The sequence below is a fragment of the Tachypleus tridentatus genome, chromosome 3 (assembly GCF_004210375.1).
Source record: "Tachypleus tridentatus isolate NWPU-2018 chromosome 3, ASM421037v1, whole genome shotgun sequence".
Taxonomy (NCBI): Eukaryota; Metazoa; Arthropoda; class Merostomata; order Xiphosura; family Limulidae; genus Tachypleus; species Tachypleus tridentatus.
In genome coordinates, this window is record NC_134827.1 from 31,461,614 (window position 1) to 31,474,315 (window position 12,702).

Genomic DNA, 12,702 nt, shown 5'->3' on the forward strand with positions numbered 1-12,702 from the left:
ACTATTATCTTTTATTGAATTAGTTTTATGATAAAGCTTATAGGGGGGGGGGAGAGTACGACTGAAAAGTTAAACAGATTTAGTCCTAACCTTGTATGGCATGTGGATTCTTTAAGATATCAGTATTTAATATTTCAAAACACTTATGTAAATTTACAATCCAATTTTCAGATGAAGGGTGGAAAGTCACTTCTTTTTCGAAGTGTAGAATAGTTTCGGGTTGTTAAATAAACAGTTTCTTCATGTACTTTGGTTATTATTCCACAAATTACTTTTTTAGAGATCTTAATATTCAATACCAATAACAGGGGTTTCGTAGAATTGAGTTGGAGACACTGTAACAAAAGAGCTCATTAAACATGTCGCCATTTTATTTTCTTAGGCGCGTCTCTTAACACAACATTTGTGGTACAGTGTGAGGATTGGATAAATCCAGAAGACGATACAATGGACAATCTTGGCTACGAGCTGCTGTACAAACCCGTAAATAAGACAAAACTGGTTCTTCTGTACAGTGGAGCAGATGCTGTTACACCTGGTTTTGTTTTACCTCCTGCCAACATTACAACTGGTTACTCAATGGATCTTTTGGTTCGGATTAACCAGCCATTCCACACGTATGCAGAAGTGAAGCTTCAGGTTCAGGTGTGCTTAACTTGCTTTACTTTCGCTTAAAGTATTCTAAGGTTCAAATGGAAGTTCATTAACTTCTTCAGGCCTATTATAACCAGGTGGTTAGGGTGCACGACTCGTAATCCGAGGGTCTCGAGTTCGAATCCCCGTCATACCAAACATGCTCTCCCTTTCAGCCGTGGCGGCGTTATAATGTGACGGTCAATCCCACTATTCGTTGATAAAAGAGTTGCTCAAGAGTTGGCGGTGGATGGTGATGACTAGTTGCCTTCCCTCTAGTCTTACACTGCTAAATTACAGACGGCTGGCGCAGATAGCCCTCGAGTAGCTTTGTGCGAAATTCAAGACAAACCAAACGAAGCTTCTTCACAGCCAATTTCTTTCAAGAATAAAAGTTGCAAAGCAAAAATTACTTTTTTTATGATCACCCTTCCCTTACGCTTGTCAACAATGTGTCGCTAACAATGTGACAGAGTGTCACAAGCGGATCGCCTTCACGCGTCTTTTCAAGCTTCATGATGTCCTAATGTAAAAGTTTAGCAAGGTAAAACGTTTATTTTGTTGTTAAGCGCAAAGCTACACGAGGGACTATCCATGTTGTCTCCCTCCGCAAGAATTGAACCTCCAATTTTATCGTTAAAAGTCCACACACTTGCTGCTGGCCAGTCGTGTGTGTGTGTGTGGGGGTGATAAAAAGTGAGATCGTTACTCAAACACAAACTTATGGTGGTCTATGGTGAAACAGACGTAAGTTTACGGAATTATAACACAAAATCCAAGGTTTCAAACCACAGATAGTAAATTGCGTAATTTTATGCTACCAAAGAAAGTAACAAACAAAATATTCTGTACGAATCGTATACATTGACTTAACATCAACCTGAAAAAATGTTGAACAAGAAAGTACAAATTGATACTTTTAGAATTAAATTAAAAAAAACAAAGGATCATTCTTGATATTCATAAATATTTGAAAAAAAATCACTTTCAAGATGTCCCCAAGTAATGTATAAAATAAAAGTTAGTAGATCTTGTTTTAATTATACTATATTTTTTAACCTGTTCATTGCTGTAGACGAGATAATTCGTCCAAGCCGATCAGTAACACAGTGCCACGGACAAGTTAATTCGTTCTCAATAATACCTAACTTCAACGCTGGATGTCAGCACCATATGTGCATTTGACCTACTTACAAATTGTTTCACTTTCGATCCAAAATGGCGTCACGAAAAAGTTACAAAATGAAGAAGCATTAGAGTTGTATTGTAGCAGCTGAAATACTTGGCAGTCAACAGGTTAACCCTATTGAACTGTGTGAACTTGAAATATAATCTTTTAATTCAATGTCTTTGTTTTTCCAACTATTGTCCTGTTAACGTAAAGTTTATTGGTATAATAAAAACGCTTGATTTCCCACAAAAGTCTTCTAGTTAACACTACTTCCTTACATCTATTTTTTGAAACTAATATAACCCACAAGCCCTAATATATCATCTTTATTCTGCTTCCTAGAATAATTTTTTTCCCTATGATTGGCCGAGAGCAAATCACATGATACATTTTCCAGTGTTATCTCGAAAGCTGGGCAGCATATAGCATCAATGTTACAGATTTTGTTAAGTTTTAAAGACTTTCAGTTACGGGAAACAGAAACTGGTCACTGTTACTCTCTAATACAGTGGTTTCCAACTAGGGGTGCGAGATAGCGTTCCATGGGATGCGAAATAACATTTGTTTTGGCCACCTTCACCTTTATTCTTAAATAAATAATTACAGTGAGGGGTGCGAGAACATATTAAAATTTTTTAGGGGTGCGGGACATAAAAAAAGGTTGGGAATCACAGCTCTAATATAATCCAAAACTCTTCTTCATTTATGTTTCAACTTAATGTAATCCATAAATGATTCTATTTCATTTGTCTTCTTTAATCTAATATAATCCAAAACTCTTCTTCATTTATGTTTCAACTTAATGTAATCCATAAATGATTCTATTTCATTTGTCTTCTTTAATCTAATATAATCCAAAACTCTTCTTCATTTAATCTAATCCATAAATGATTCTATTTCATTTGTCTTCTTTAATCTAATATAACCCAGAACTCTTTCTCATTTATGTTTCAACTTAATGTAATCCATAAATGATTCTATTTCATTTGTCTTCTTTAATCTAATATAATCCAAAACTCTTCTTCATTTAATCTAATCCATAAATGATTCTATTTCATTTGTCTTCTTTAATCTAATATAATCCAAAACTCTTCTTCATTTAATCTAATATAATCCAAAACTCTTCTTCATTTATGTTTCAACTTAATGTAATCCATAAATGATTCTATTTCTTCTGTCTTCTTTAATCTAATATAACCCAGAACTCTTTCTCATTTATGTTTCAACTTAATGTAATCCATAAATGATTCTATTTCATTTGTCTTCTTTAATCTAATATAATCCAAAACTCTTCTTCATTTAATCTAATCCATAAATGATTCTATTTCATTTGTCTTCTTTAATCTAATATAATCCAAAACTCTTCTTCATTTAATCTAATATAATCCAAAACTCTTCTTCATTTAATCTAATATAATCCAAAACTCTACTTCATTTATGTTTCAACTTAATGTAATCCATAAATGATTCTATTTCTTCTGTCTTCTTTAATCTAATATAATCCAAAACTCTTCTTCATTTAATCTAATATAATCCAAAACTCTACTTCATTTATGTTTCAACTTAATGTAATCCATAAATGATTCTATTTCTTCTGTCTTCTTTAATCTAATATAACCCAGAACTCTTTCTCATTTATGTTTCAACTTAATGTAATCCATAAATGATTCTATTTCATTTGTCTTCTTTAATCTAATATAATCCAAAACTCTTCTTCATTTAATCTAATCCATAAATGATTCTATTTCATTTGTCTTCTTTAATCTAATATAATCCAAAACTCTTCTTCATTTAATCTAATATAATCCAAAACTCTTCTTCATTTAATCTAATATAATCCAAAACTCTACTTCATTTATGTTTCAACTTAATGTAATCCATAAATGATTCTATTTCTTCTGTCTTCTTTAATCTAATATAATCCAGAACTCTTCTTCATTTATGTTTCAACTCAATGTAATCCATAAATGATTCTATTTCATTTGTCTTCTTTAATCTAATATAATCCAAAACTCTTCTTCATTTATGTTTCAACTTAATGTAATCCATAAATGATTCTATTTCATTTGTCTTCTTTAATCTAATATAATCCAAAACTCTTTTTCATTTATGTTTCAACTTAATGTAATCCATAAATGATTCTATTTCATTTGTCTTCTTTAATCTAATATAATCCAAAACTCTTTTTCATTTATGTTTCAACTTAATGTAATCCATAAATGATTCTATTTCATTTGTCTTCTTTAATCTAATATAATCCAAAACTCTACTTCATTTATGTTTCAACCTAATGTAATCCATAAATGATTCTATTTCTTCTGTCTTCTTTAATCTAATATAATCCAGAACTCTTCTTCATTTATGTTTCAACTCAATGTAATCCATAAATGATTCTATTTCATTTGTCTTCTTTAATCTAATATAATCCAAAACTCTTCTTCATTTATGTTTCAACTTAATGTAATCCATAAATGATTCTATTTCATTTGTCTTCTTTAATCTAATATAATCCAAACTCTTCTTCATTTATGTTTCAACTTAATGTAATCCATAAATGATTCTATTTCTTCTGTCTTCTTTAATCTAATATAATCCAAAACTCTTCTTCATTTATGTTTCAACCTAATGTAATCCATAAATGATTCTATTTCTTCTGTCTTCTTTAATCTAATATAATCCAAAACTCTACTTCATTTATGTTTCAACCTAATGTAATCCATAAATGATTCTATTTCTTCTGTCTTCTTTAATCTAATATAATCCAAAACTCTTCTTCATTTATGTTTCAACTTAATGTAATCCATAAATGATTCTATTTCATTTGTCTTCTTTAATCTAATATAATCCAAAACTCTTTTTCATTTATGTTTCAACTTAATGTAATCCATAAATGATTCTATTTCATTTGTCTTCTTTAATCTAATATAATCCAAAACTCTACTTCATTTATGTTTCAACCTAATGTAATCCATAAATGATTCTATTTCTTCTGTCTTCTTTAATCTAATATAATCCAAAACTCTACTTCATTTATCTTTCAACCTAATGTAATCCATAAATGATTCTATTTCTTCTGTCTTCTTTAATCTAATATAACCCAGAACTCTTCTTCATTTATCTGTTTCAACTTAATGTAATCCATAAATGATTCTATTTCATTTGTCTTCTTTAATCTAATATAATCCAAAACTCTTCTTCATTTATGTTTCAACTTAATGTAATCCATAAATGATTCTATTTCATTTGTCTTCTTTAATCTAATATAATCCAAACTCTTCTTCATTTATGTTTCAACTTAATGTAATCCATAAATGATTCTATTTCATTTGTCTTCTTTAATCTAATATAATCCAAAACTCTTCTTCATTTATGTTTCAACTTAATGTAATCCATAAATGATTCTATTTCATTTGTCTTCTTTAATCTAATATAATCCAAAACTCTTCTTCATTTATGTTTCAACTTAATGTAATTTATAAATGATTCTATTTCTTCTGTCTTCTTTAATCTAATATAATCCAAAACTCTTCTTCATTTATGTTTCAACCTAATGTTATCCATAAATGATTCTATTTCTTCTGTCTTCTTTAATCTAATATAATCCAAAACTCTACTTCATTTATGTTTCATCCTAATGTAATCCATAAATGATTCTATTTCTTCTGTCTTCTTTAATCTAATATAATCCAGAACTCTACTTCATTTATGTTTCAACTTAATGTAATCCATAAATGATTCTATTTCATTTGTCTTCTTTAATCTAATATAATCCAAAACTCTTCTTCATTTATGTTTCAACCTAATGTAATCCATAAATGATTCTATTTCATTTGTCTTCTTTAATCTAATATAATCCAAAACTCTACTTCATTTATGTTTCAACCTAATGTAATCCATAAATGATTCTTTTTCTTCTGTCTTCTTTAATCTAATATAATCCAAAACTCTACTTCATTTATGTTTCAACCTAATGTAATCCATAAATGATTCTATTTCTTCTGTCTTCTTTAATCTAATATAATCCAAAACTCTACTTCATTTATGTTTCAACTTAATGTAATCCATAAATGATTCTATTTCTTCCGTCTTCTTTAATCTAATGTAATCCAGAACCATATTTGTGGTTTTGAGTAACGAATGTAACAATTCCGTTGTTTTCTTGGCAGGTCAAGGAATTGGAAATGGATCTGGACAGTTTTACCTCCATGAGTAATTCACTGGAATCAGATCTTAACAAGATGATCTCTGAAGGCAAACTGCAAGAAGTCACACAACACGTGACTGCTTTGGCAGCTCTCTTGAACGATATGACGTTTTCATCACCCACATCCACAGTAAGTTTATTAGGTCATATAACTCAACTCCGTTTTTATTATTATCTCGCAAAAGTGTATGTGTTTGCATCTGGTAAATCGGGTTTATTTGAATACAACGTTTTTGGTCATGCTTAGATTTTACGTACCGGAACCGGAAATTGACTTTTATGTATTTATTTCTTTTATTTGAAAGAATTACATTGTCAGTTGAGCAAAATTAGAGATATTTAGACACATTGTTTTACATTTTAGGAATCCGGTACCGAAGGGGTTACAGATGGCTCCAGCACTATACTAACAGGTACATCAGGAACCATTTGGACAACAGTGACCTCTGAAGAAAGAAAACTTTTACTGGAAAAGAAAATGAAAGTAAGATATGTTTATCGTTCTCTTGCTTTATGGATTGCGTTTATTCTTTAGTACATATTTTTTGTATATATTTTCGGATTTGTCTGTGTCCGAATTTCGCGTTTTCAGCTTATGCTAAATTTGAGTTTGAAGGTTAAAGCTGAAAGTACACACATCTTCAATATTTGGTTACTCTCGTCTGTTCGTTTATTTGTTTGAAATTAAACACAAAGCAGCACAGTGAGCTATTTGTGCTCTGCCCACCATGGCTATCGAAACCTGGATTCTAGAGCTGAAAGCCCGCAGTTGTGCCGCTGTGTGCCACTGGGGTGCTTGTCTGATCGAATGACGGACTTGAATGTTACTTTTATGGCGGATTGACAGCCTCATATTAGGGGTCGTCTTTTTGTAGGAACAGATTGGAAGTAATAAAACTTCTAATGTACAGTTTGTTTGTTTGTTTGTTTTTGAATTTCGTGCAAAGCTACACGAGGGCTGGCTGTGCTATTTATTTATTATTATATTTTACGCTAAATGGTAATTAATTTTAAGTGACGTATTTTCCATAATGATTTTGGATATTTCTATCTATTTTGGTTACCGTTGTACAAGTATATATAAGTGCAATACACCAAAGCCACCGACCAGGATACGCCGGTATTTTATATGTAAACAAAAGAAAGATCTTTATGGTAGTTTAATATCACACGTGTTTACAGATGCGAGAAGCCATGATGAAAACATTGCAGTCTGTAGATGTCTCCACAGCTGAAGGTATCAGATTGATAGCTGGTGTTCTTCCAGTTGTAACAAGTGTTCCAGATGAACTCTCTCCAATGGCTCAGGTAAAACGACTTTGTCTCAGTTTAGAAACATCGTCAAGTATTTATTCTGGAATCACTATGTTGTTAATGTAGGGTTTTAGGAAGGTACGTCATTGGTTGTTTATTACCCTATTCATTCTTCTGATTGGTCGTGAATTATTGTATTTATTTAATTATTTTTACTTGGTATGAGGTGTTGTGGTGGTGTATTATTTTTGCTTAACCTGAAATTGATTTAGTCGTGTTTTTAAGAGGGCTAATAAAACCATACGCAATCTAGTGAAATTCGTTAAGAAACAGCGGGCTATGAACGACTTAACTTTGACTTATTTTCACGTTTTACCTTCTAGTGTCTTTCTCTTAACTCGGTAAAAATCGCCCATCTAGTAAAATCGGTCAAGTCAAGGATATGGGCAGCTTGTGAGAAGCCCAAATCTGATTCAATGTGATTATTCCAGCAGATTCGAAGTTTCGCTATCGAATGATGAATATTAAAATGTTCAAGCGAAAACAATTTGTAGACACATGTTGAAAGATTTTGGAATGTTTCATATACATGTTCCACCGTTAATGATGTAAAACGTTTATTTAACTCTTTCATAAATAACTCATTCACTTCTGGATTTATTCTTAGATAAACATAGAAAGGCGTTTCGTTTTTGAAATTCGTGCGAACCTTATACAGGGACTACCTGCGCTATCCGTCCCTAATTTACCAGTGAGGGATTGGAGAGAGGGCAGAGAGCCTTCCCCACCCATCGACAACTCCTTTTTATCCACCTATTGATCGTTACGTCATGATGTTCCCATGGCTGAGAGGGATGTTTATTTGGAGATGAATTCGAACGTGTAACCCTCAGATTGCTAGTCAGGCGCCCCAACCACTTGGCCATACCGGTTCTCGGAGAAACGTGGCGCTATTTAAATACGTATATATCTTTTATTAATTAATACATCAAAATAGATTGTTTAAAAATAGTTACCAGAATTTTTCACAGCGATAACGTTTTGCAGGTCATAAGAAACATTAAGTAAAATTATTTTTGTGAATATCTTTCCAAAATCTTCCAATCAATATGCATATACTGTGATTTTTAAAATTAATTATAAAATCTTTGATTTTATTGGGCATCGATATCTGATGAAATTTAAATTAATATCACATTTTTCAAAGCTAAAATAAAGGTTGTATAATGCGGCCTAACTGCGTGCCGATGGCACGTGTACTGGTTTGGTGCGCAAACATTTGTATAGCCCCCCTCTTCCTAAAGATGCAGTTTCTTTCGCCCCAACCCATACTTTTCCCATGTTAATTGTTGCTATTATGTTATGTAACATTTGTACTTTCTGGTATAATTTATTTACTACTTTTGCCATAGTTACAAGTTCACCCTTGGGCTTCACCACATATCAGAAGGAGGGACATAGCATGCCCATAGCAATGATAAAGTTTTGAAGTAATTATAATGGTTAATAATCTAAAAACAAATAACGTGTGATCCCAAAGTTAAATAAGATAGTGAAGGCTGAAAAATCTAACATCACTTGTTAGTTGTTTTTAATAAGATGGTTCTACCTTTATGCACTGATGTTTTGGAAATTGTATTATTACAATCGGCAGAACAGAAAACATAGCTCTATTATTCTATACTTCGAAACTAAAAGTCAACATCGTAAGTTTCCGGAAATTATCTTAACAAAGTATTTTAAATATTTAAGTTTGATTATTAGATAAAATCAAAGCCAAGAGCTTGGAATTCAGATACATATGTGTGTTTAAAGATTGTGGATTTAATCTCCAACATCTGATACTTACTACCAATCTTCAAACTGGAGGCAACAGTGTAGTTCGTATTACCGATTGTATACAATGCCACGTGCATATCTAGCCTCGAGACTGATTGTATACAATGACACAAACGTGTCTTGTCTCGAGAAAGGTTACTTCACGTGACATCGGCTATTTTGATAATGATTTAGACGTTAAAATGGAGTAAATCCAATTTTTTTCTTAATGGGAAATAAGTTACGAAAGGCACGGAATACAACTTTATAAGCAAGTTATACGTTACTTGTAATGTGTTGATGTATTTGTTGTCCCATAGGAAACGGCTCTACAAAAGGTTAGTAGCATCACTGAGTCGCTTAAAGAAAACATCGAAATGTTCAGCAATGAAGACCTTAGTGGAGTGTTAGAGGGTAAGTGTCAAGAGAATGGTTTAATTAACTGAATATAATTAAAATATTCAGGGAGGTTTTCTGAACAATAATTTTACGTTTAGAAAGTTTTCAGAAATTCGTTGATAATTCAAAAAGAGGGGGAAAAATCAGTTTTTTTAAAGCACGTTTTATCAAAAGACGTCTTCGATAACACTACTTTCAACACCTTCATGTCTCTTCAGTAAATAATGTGTGAAAAATAACAATTCATGAAAAGATAACTTCGGACTGAAAAATGTGCACGTAAATGTGTGAAAAGTGAAATCCTTCTGTGAGTCTCTTTAGAGAATAGGCCCGGCACGGCCAGGTGGTTAAGGCACTCAACTCGTAATCCGAGGGTTGCGGGTTCGAATCCCCGTCACACCAAATATGCTCGCCTTTTCAGTCGTGGGGGCGTTATAATGTTACGGTCAATCCCACTATTCGTTGGCAAAAAAGTAGCCCAAGAGTTGGCGGTTGGTGGTGATAGCTAGCTGCCTTTCCTCTAGTTTTACACTGCAAAATTAGGGACGGCTAATGCAGATAGCCCTCGTGTAGCTTTGCACGAAATTAAAAACAAAACAAATAAACCAAACTTTTAGAGAATACTAGTGGCTGAAGTGAAACAAAAAGGATAAGAAATTGTGCTTCTATTTTTTTTATAATATAATAAACATTAAAAGTGAAATAAAAATACATAAAGGTACCAATACTGGAAAAAGACGATGTTTTAAAACATTCTATCAATGTAAAATTACATTGTGGGAGGCAATCATTCTCATGGCCTTCCGCTGTCATCTTGTATCACTGTGTCAAATTATGTTGGTTTGGTAGTTTTTTCCGAAATTAGACAGGGGTTGAACTCCTCACCCCTTTCTTGACCTTCCTCATATCATCCTATATCACTGTGTCAAGTTTGATGCTGATTGATCGAGAAACGTGGAAGTGTATAAGGAACAGATACACAGACACACATATTGACGTTTATTTATATAGAAGATAGAGGGCGTGTGTCCAACCCCAACACTTTAATGATCTTCCTCATGCCATCCTATGTCACTGTTTTAAGTTTGGTACTGATTGATCAAAAAATGTAAGGAACAGATAAGAAATTATAGATATACGACTGTGTATTTTTCCCCAGATATACAAACTTTGATTTATACAATAGATAGCTTGCTCCAGACAGAGAATTCCTTTTTTTTTAAACTACCAAACATAGTGTAGTTTTCTTTTATCTATAAAGCTCCTAATCTTTGTAACTTGCTAAAAATAAACACGAATAACGACGAAGAAAAAGGCTTGGTATATTTTAGATAGGTTACGTAATATAGAAGTTTTTTTTTTTTAATTTCGCGCAAAGCTACTCGAGGGCTATCTGCGCTAGCCGTTCCTAATTTTGCAGTGTAAGACTAGAGGGAAGGCAGCTAGTCATCACCACCCACCACCAACTCTTTCACCACTGAATAGTGGGATTGACCGTCACATTATAACGCCCCCACGGCTAAAAGGGCTAGCATGTTTGGCGCGACGGGGATGCGAACCCGCGACCATCGGATTACGAGTCACACGCCTTAACCTACCTGGCCATGCTGGGCCTAATTTAGAAGTAAAACTGAAGATTTAAAAAATCATAATTTTGCTTCAAGATTATCATTTAAAATCAAATATCTTGGAAAATATTTATAGTTAGTGGCGAAATTTCGAACTAAGTATTTTATATTCAATATTTCCACATTTAAAATTTCATATCTAAGCACGTGATGAATGGTATCAACGCGTAATAACTGAAATAAAATCATCGTGTCAGTTTTCTATTGGTCGAATGATTCTTGTTAGTTTTCAATTGGTTGAATGATTCTTGTCAGTTTTCAATTGGTTGAATTATGTTACTCGTAGGGTTGAATAGTTATGTAAAAAAATTGTTTCTCTTAGTTTAACTATGTGGTTCTCAATCCAGGTTATTTTAAGGTTTATTTGGAACAATTTCTGTTGTATTTTCTACAGAGGCATATCCTTCTAGTATCAACGATAATTACTGTTAAATGTGTACTACTAAACCTAGCTTTGGTCTTTTTATTGTGCATCATGTATGATTATGTTTTCGTGAATATACTTTATATATATGTGTACTATTAGGTCTCTTTGAAACTCTTGCGGCGGTTACAGCAGCGGCCAAAAACACCCTACTTGTTGCTCAAACCGAAGCATCTGCCGATTCAACTACGGGTTCAGTAGTTACAACAGAAGAAGTGATAGAACAGACGTACAGAGTAAGATATAAATAAGAGTCGAGCTTATATTTTCAGTTTTGGAGCTCAGAAAGTTTGGATACAAATAAACTAACTTCATTGATCTAAAACAACTATAAGTCTTGATTAGGAATGATTTATCTCTCCCACTTTATCCTCTTGTTAATATGAGCCCAGTTTTCGGTACCGAGATAAACGATATTCTCTCTTTCCTATTGTTAATATGAGCCCAGTCTTTGGTACCAATGTAAATCATTAAAGCAGTGATTTTGTTAAATCATTTGTAGCATCAACGAGTAATGGAGGAAGCTTTGGCGTTCTACTCGTCCTTGGCGGACGCTGTTCTATCGATCCAGGCTCCTGGAAGTGAACCTATAACAGTGAAGACCAAGTCGTTTGACTACACCATGGCACGTCAAACAATCGAGCAGATGGACAACGCTGTGATGCAAGGAGAAGATGCAGGATTTCAACTCCCACCAGTCAATTCTACCTTAGGGGAGAATTTCCTGTTAGATGTTGTCGATTTCAAGGTATGGCAGAATTGAACAACTTTAAGAATCCTACAACAACAACAACAAAGAAAAGAGAGAGAGAAAGAAATATTATTAATAGAAAACTGCGCCATATTAAAAAAATCAAACAGAGTTTGTTGATAATATAACTTTGGATAAGAAACACACAATGTTTATTTATTTGTTTGATATTAAGTACAAAGCTACACAATGGGCAATCTATGGTGCTCCCACCACGGTAATAGAAACCCAGAGTTTAAAGTTGTGAGCCCCTTCGGGGTGACCGCTGAGCCACTGATATGAGAAGGTGTAACACAGTGTTACAAGTTGGTTAGAGAATAGATTGTATTAATTGTTGAATGTCGAGATGTACAATGTTATTATACATTGTGTTACAATGACGTCGGTTTAAATAATTAAAATGCACTTGTGTAAGTCGTT

The 12,702-nt window shown here is 32.8% G+C and overlaps 1 protein-coding gene across 1 annotated transcript in view; it reads left to right on the forward strand.

The window, feature by feature from the left end:
• Positions 1-12,702, forward strand: part of LOC143245781 (polycystin family receptor for egg jelly-like) — a 101,685-nt gene that overhangs the window by 45,721 nt on the left and 43,262 nt on the right. The window contains exons 8-14 of the mRNA XM_076492035.1: positions 383-645; positions 5,971-6,138; positions 6,373-6,492; positions 7,191-7,316; positions 9,401-9,494; positions 11,634-11,767; positions 12,034-12,279. Coding sequence (XP_076348150.1) covers positions 383-645; positions 5,971-6,138; positions 6,373-6,492; positions 7,191-7,316; positions 9,401-9,494; positions 11,634-11,767; positions 12,034-12,279 — 1,151 coding nt within the window. The remainder of the gene's footprint in view (positions 1-382; positions 646-5,970; positions 6,139-6,372; positions 6,493-7,190; positions 7,317-9,400; positions 9,495-11,633; positions 11,768-12,033; positions 12,280-12,702) is intronic.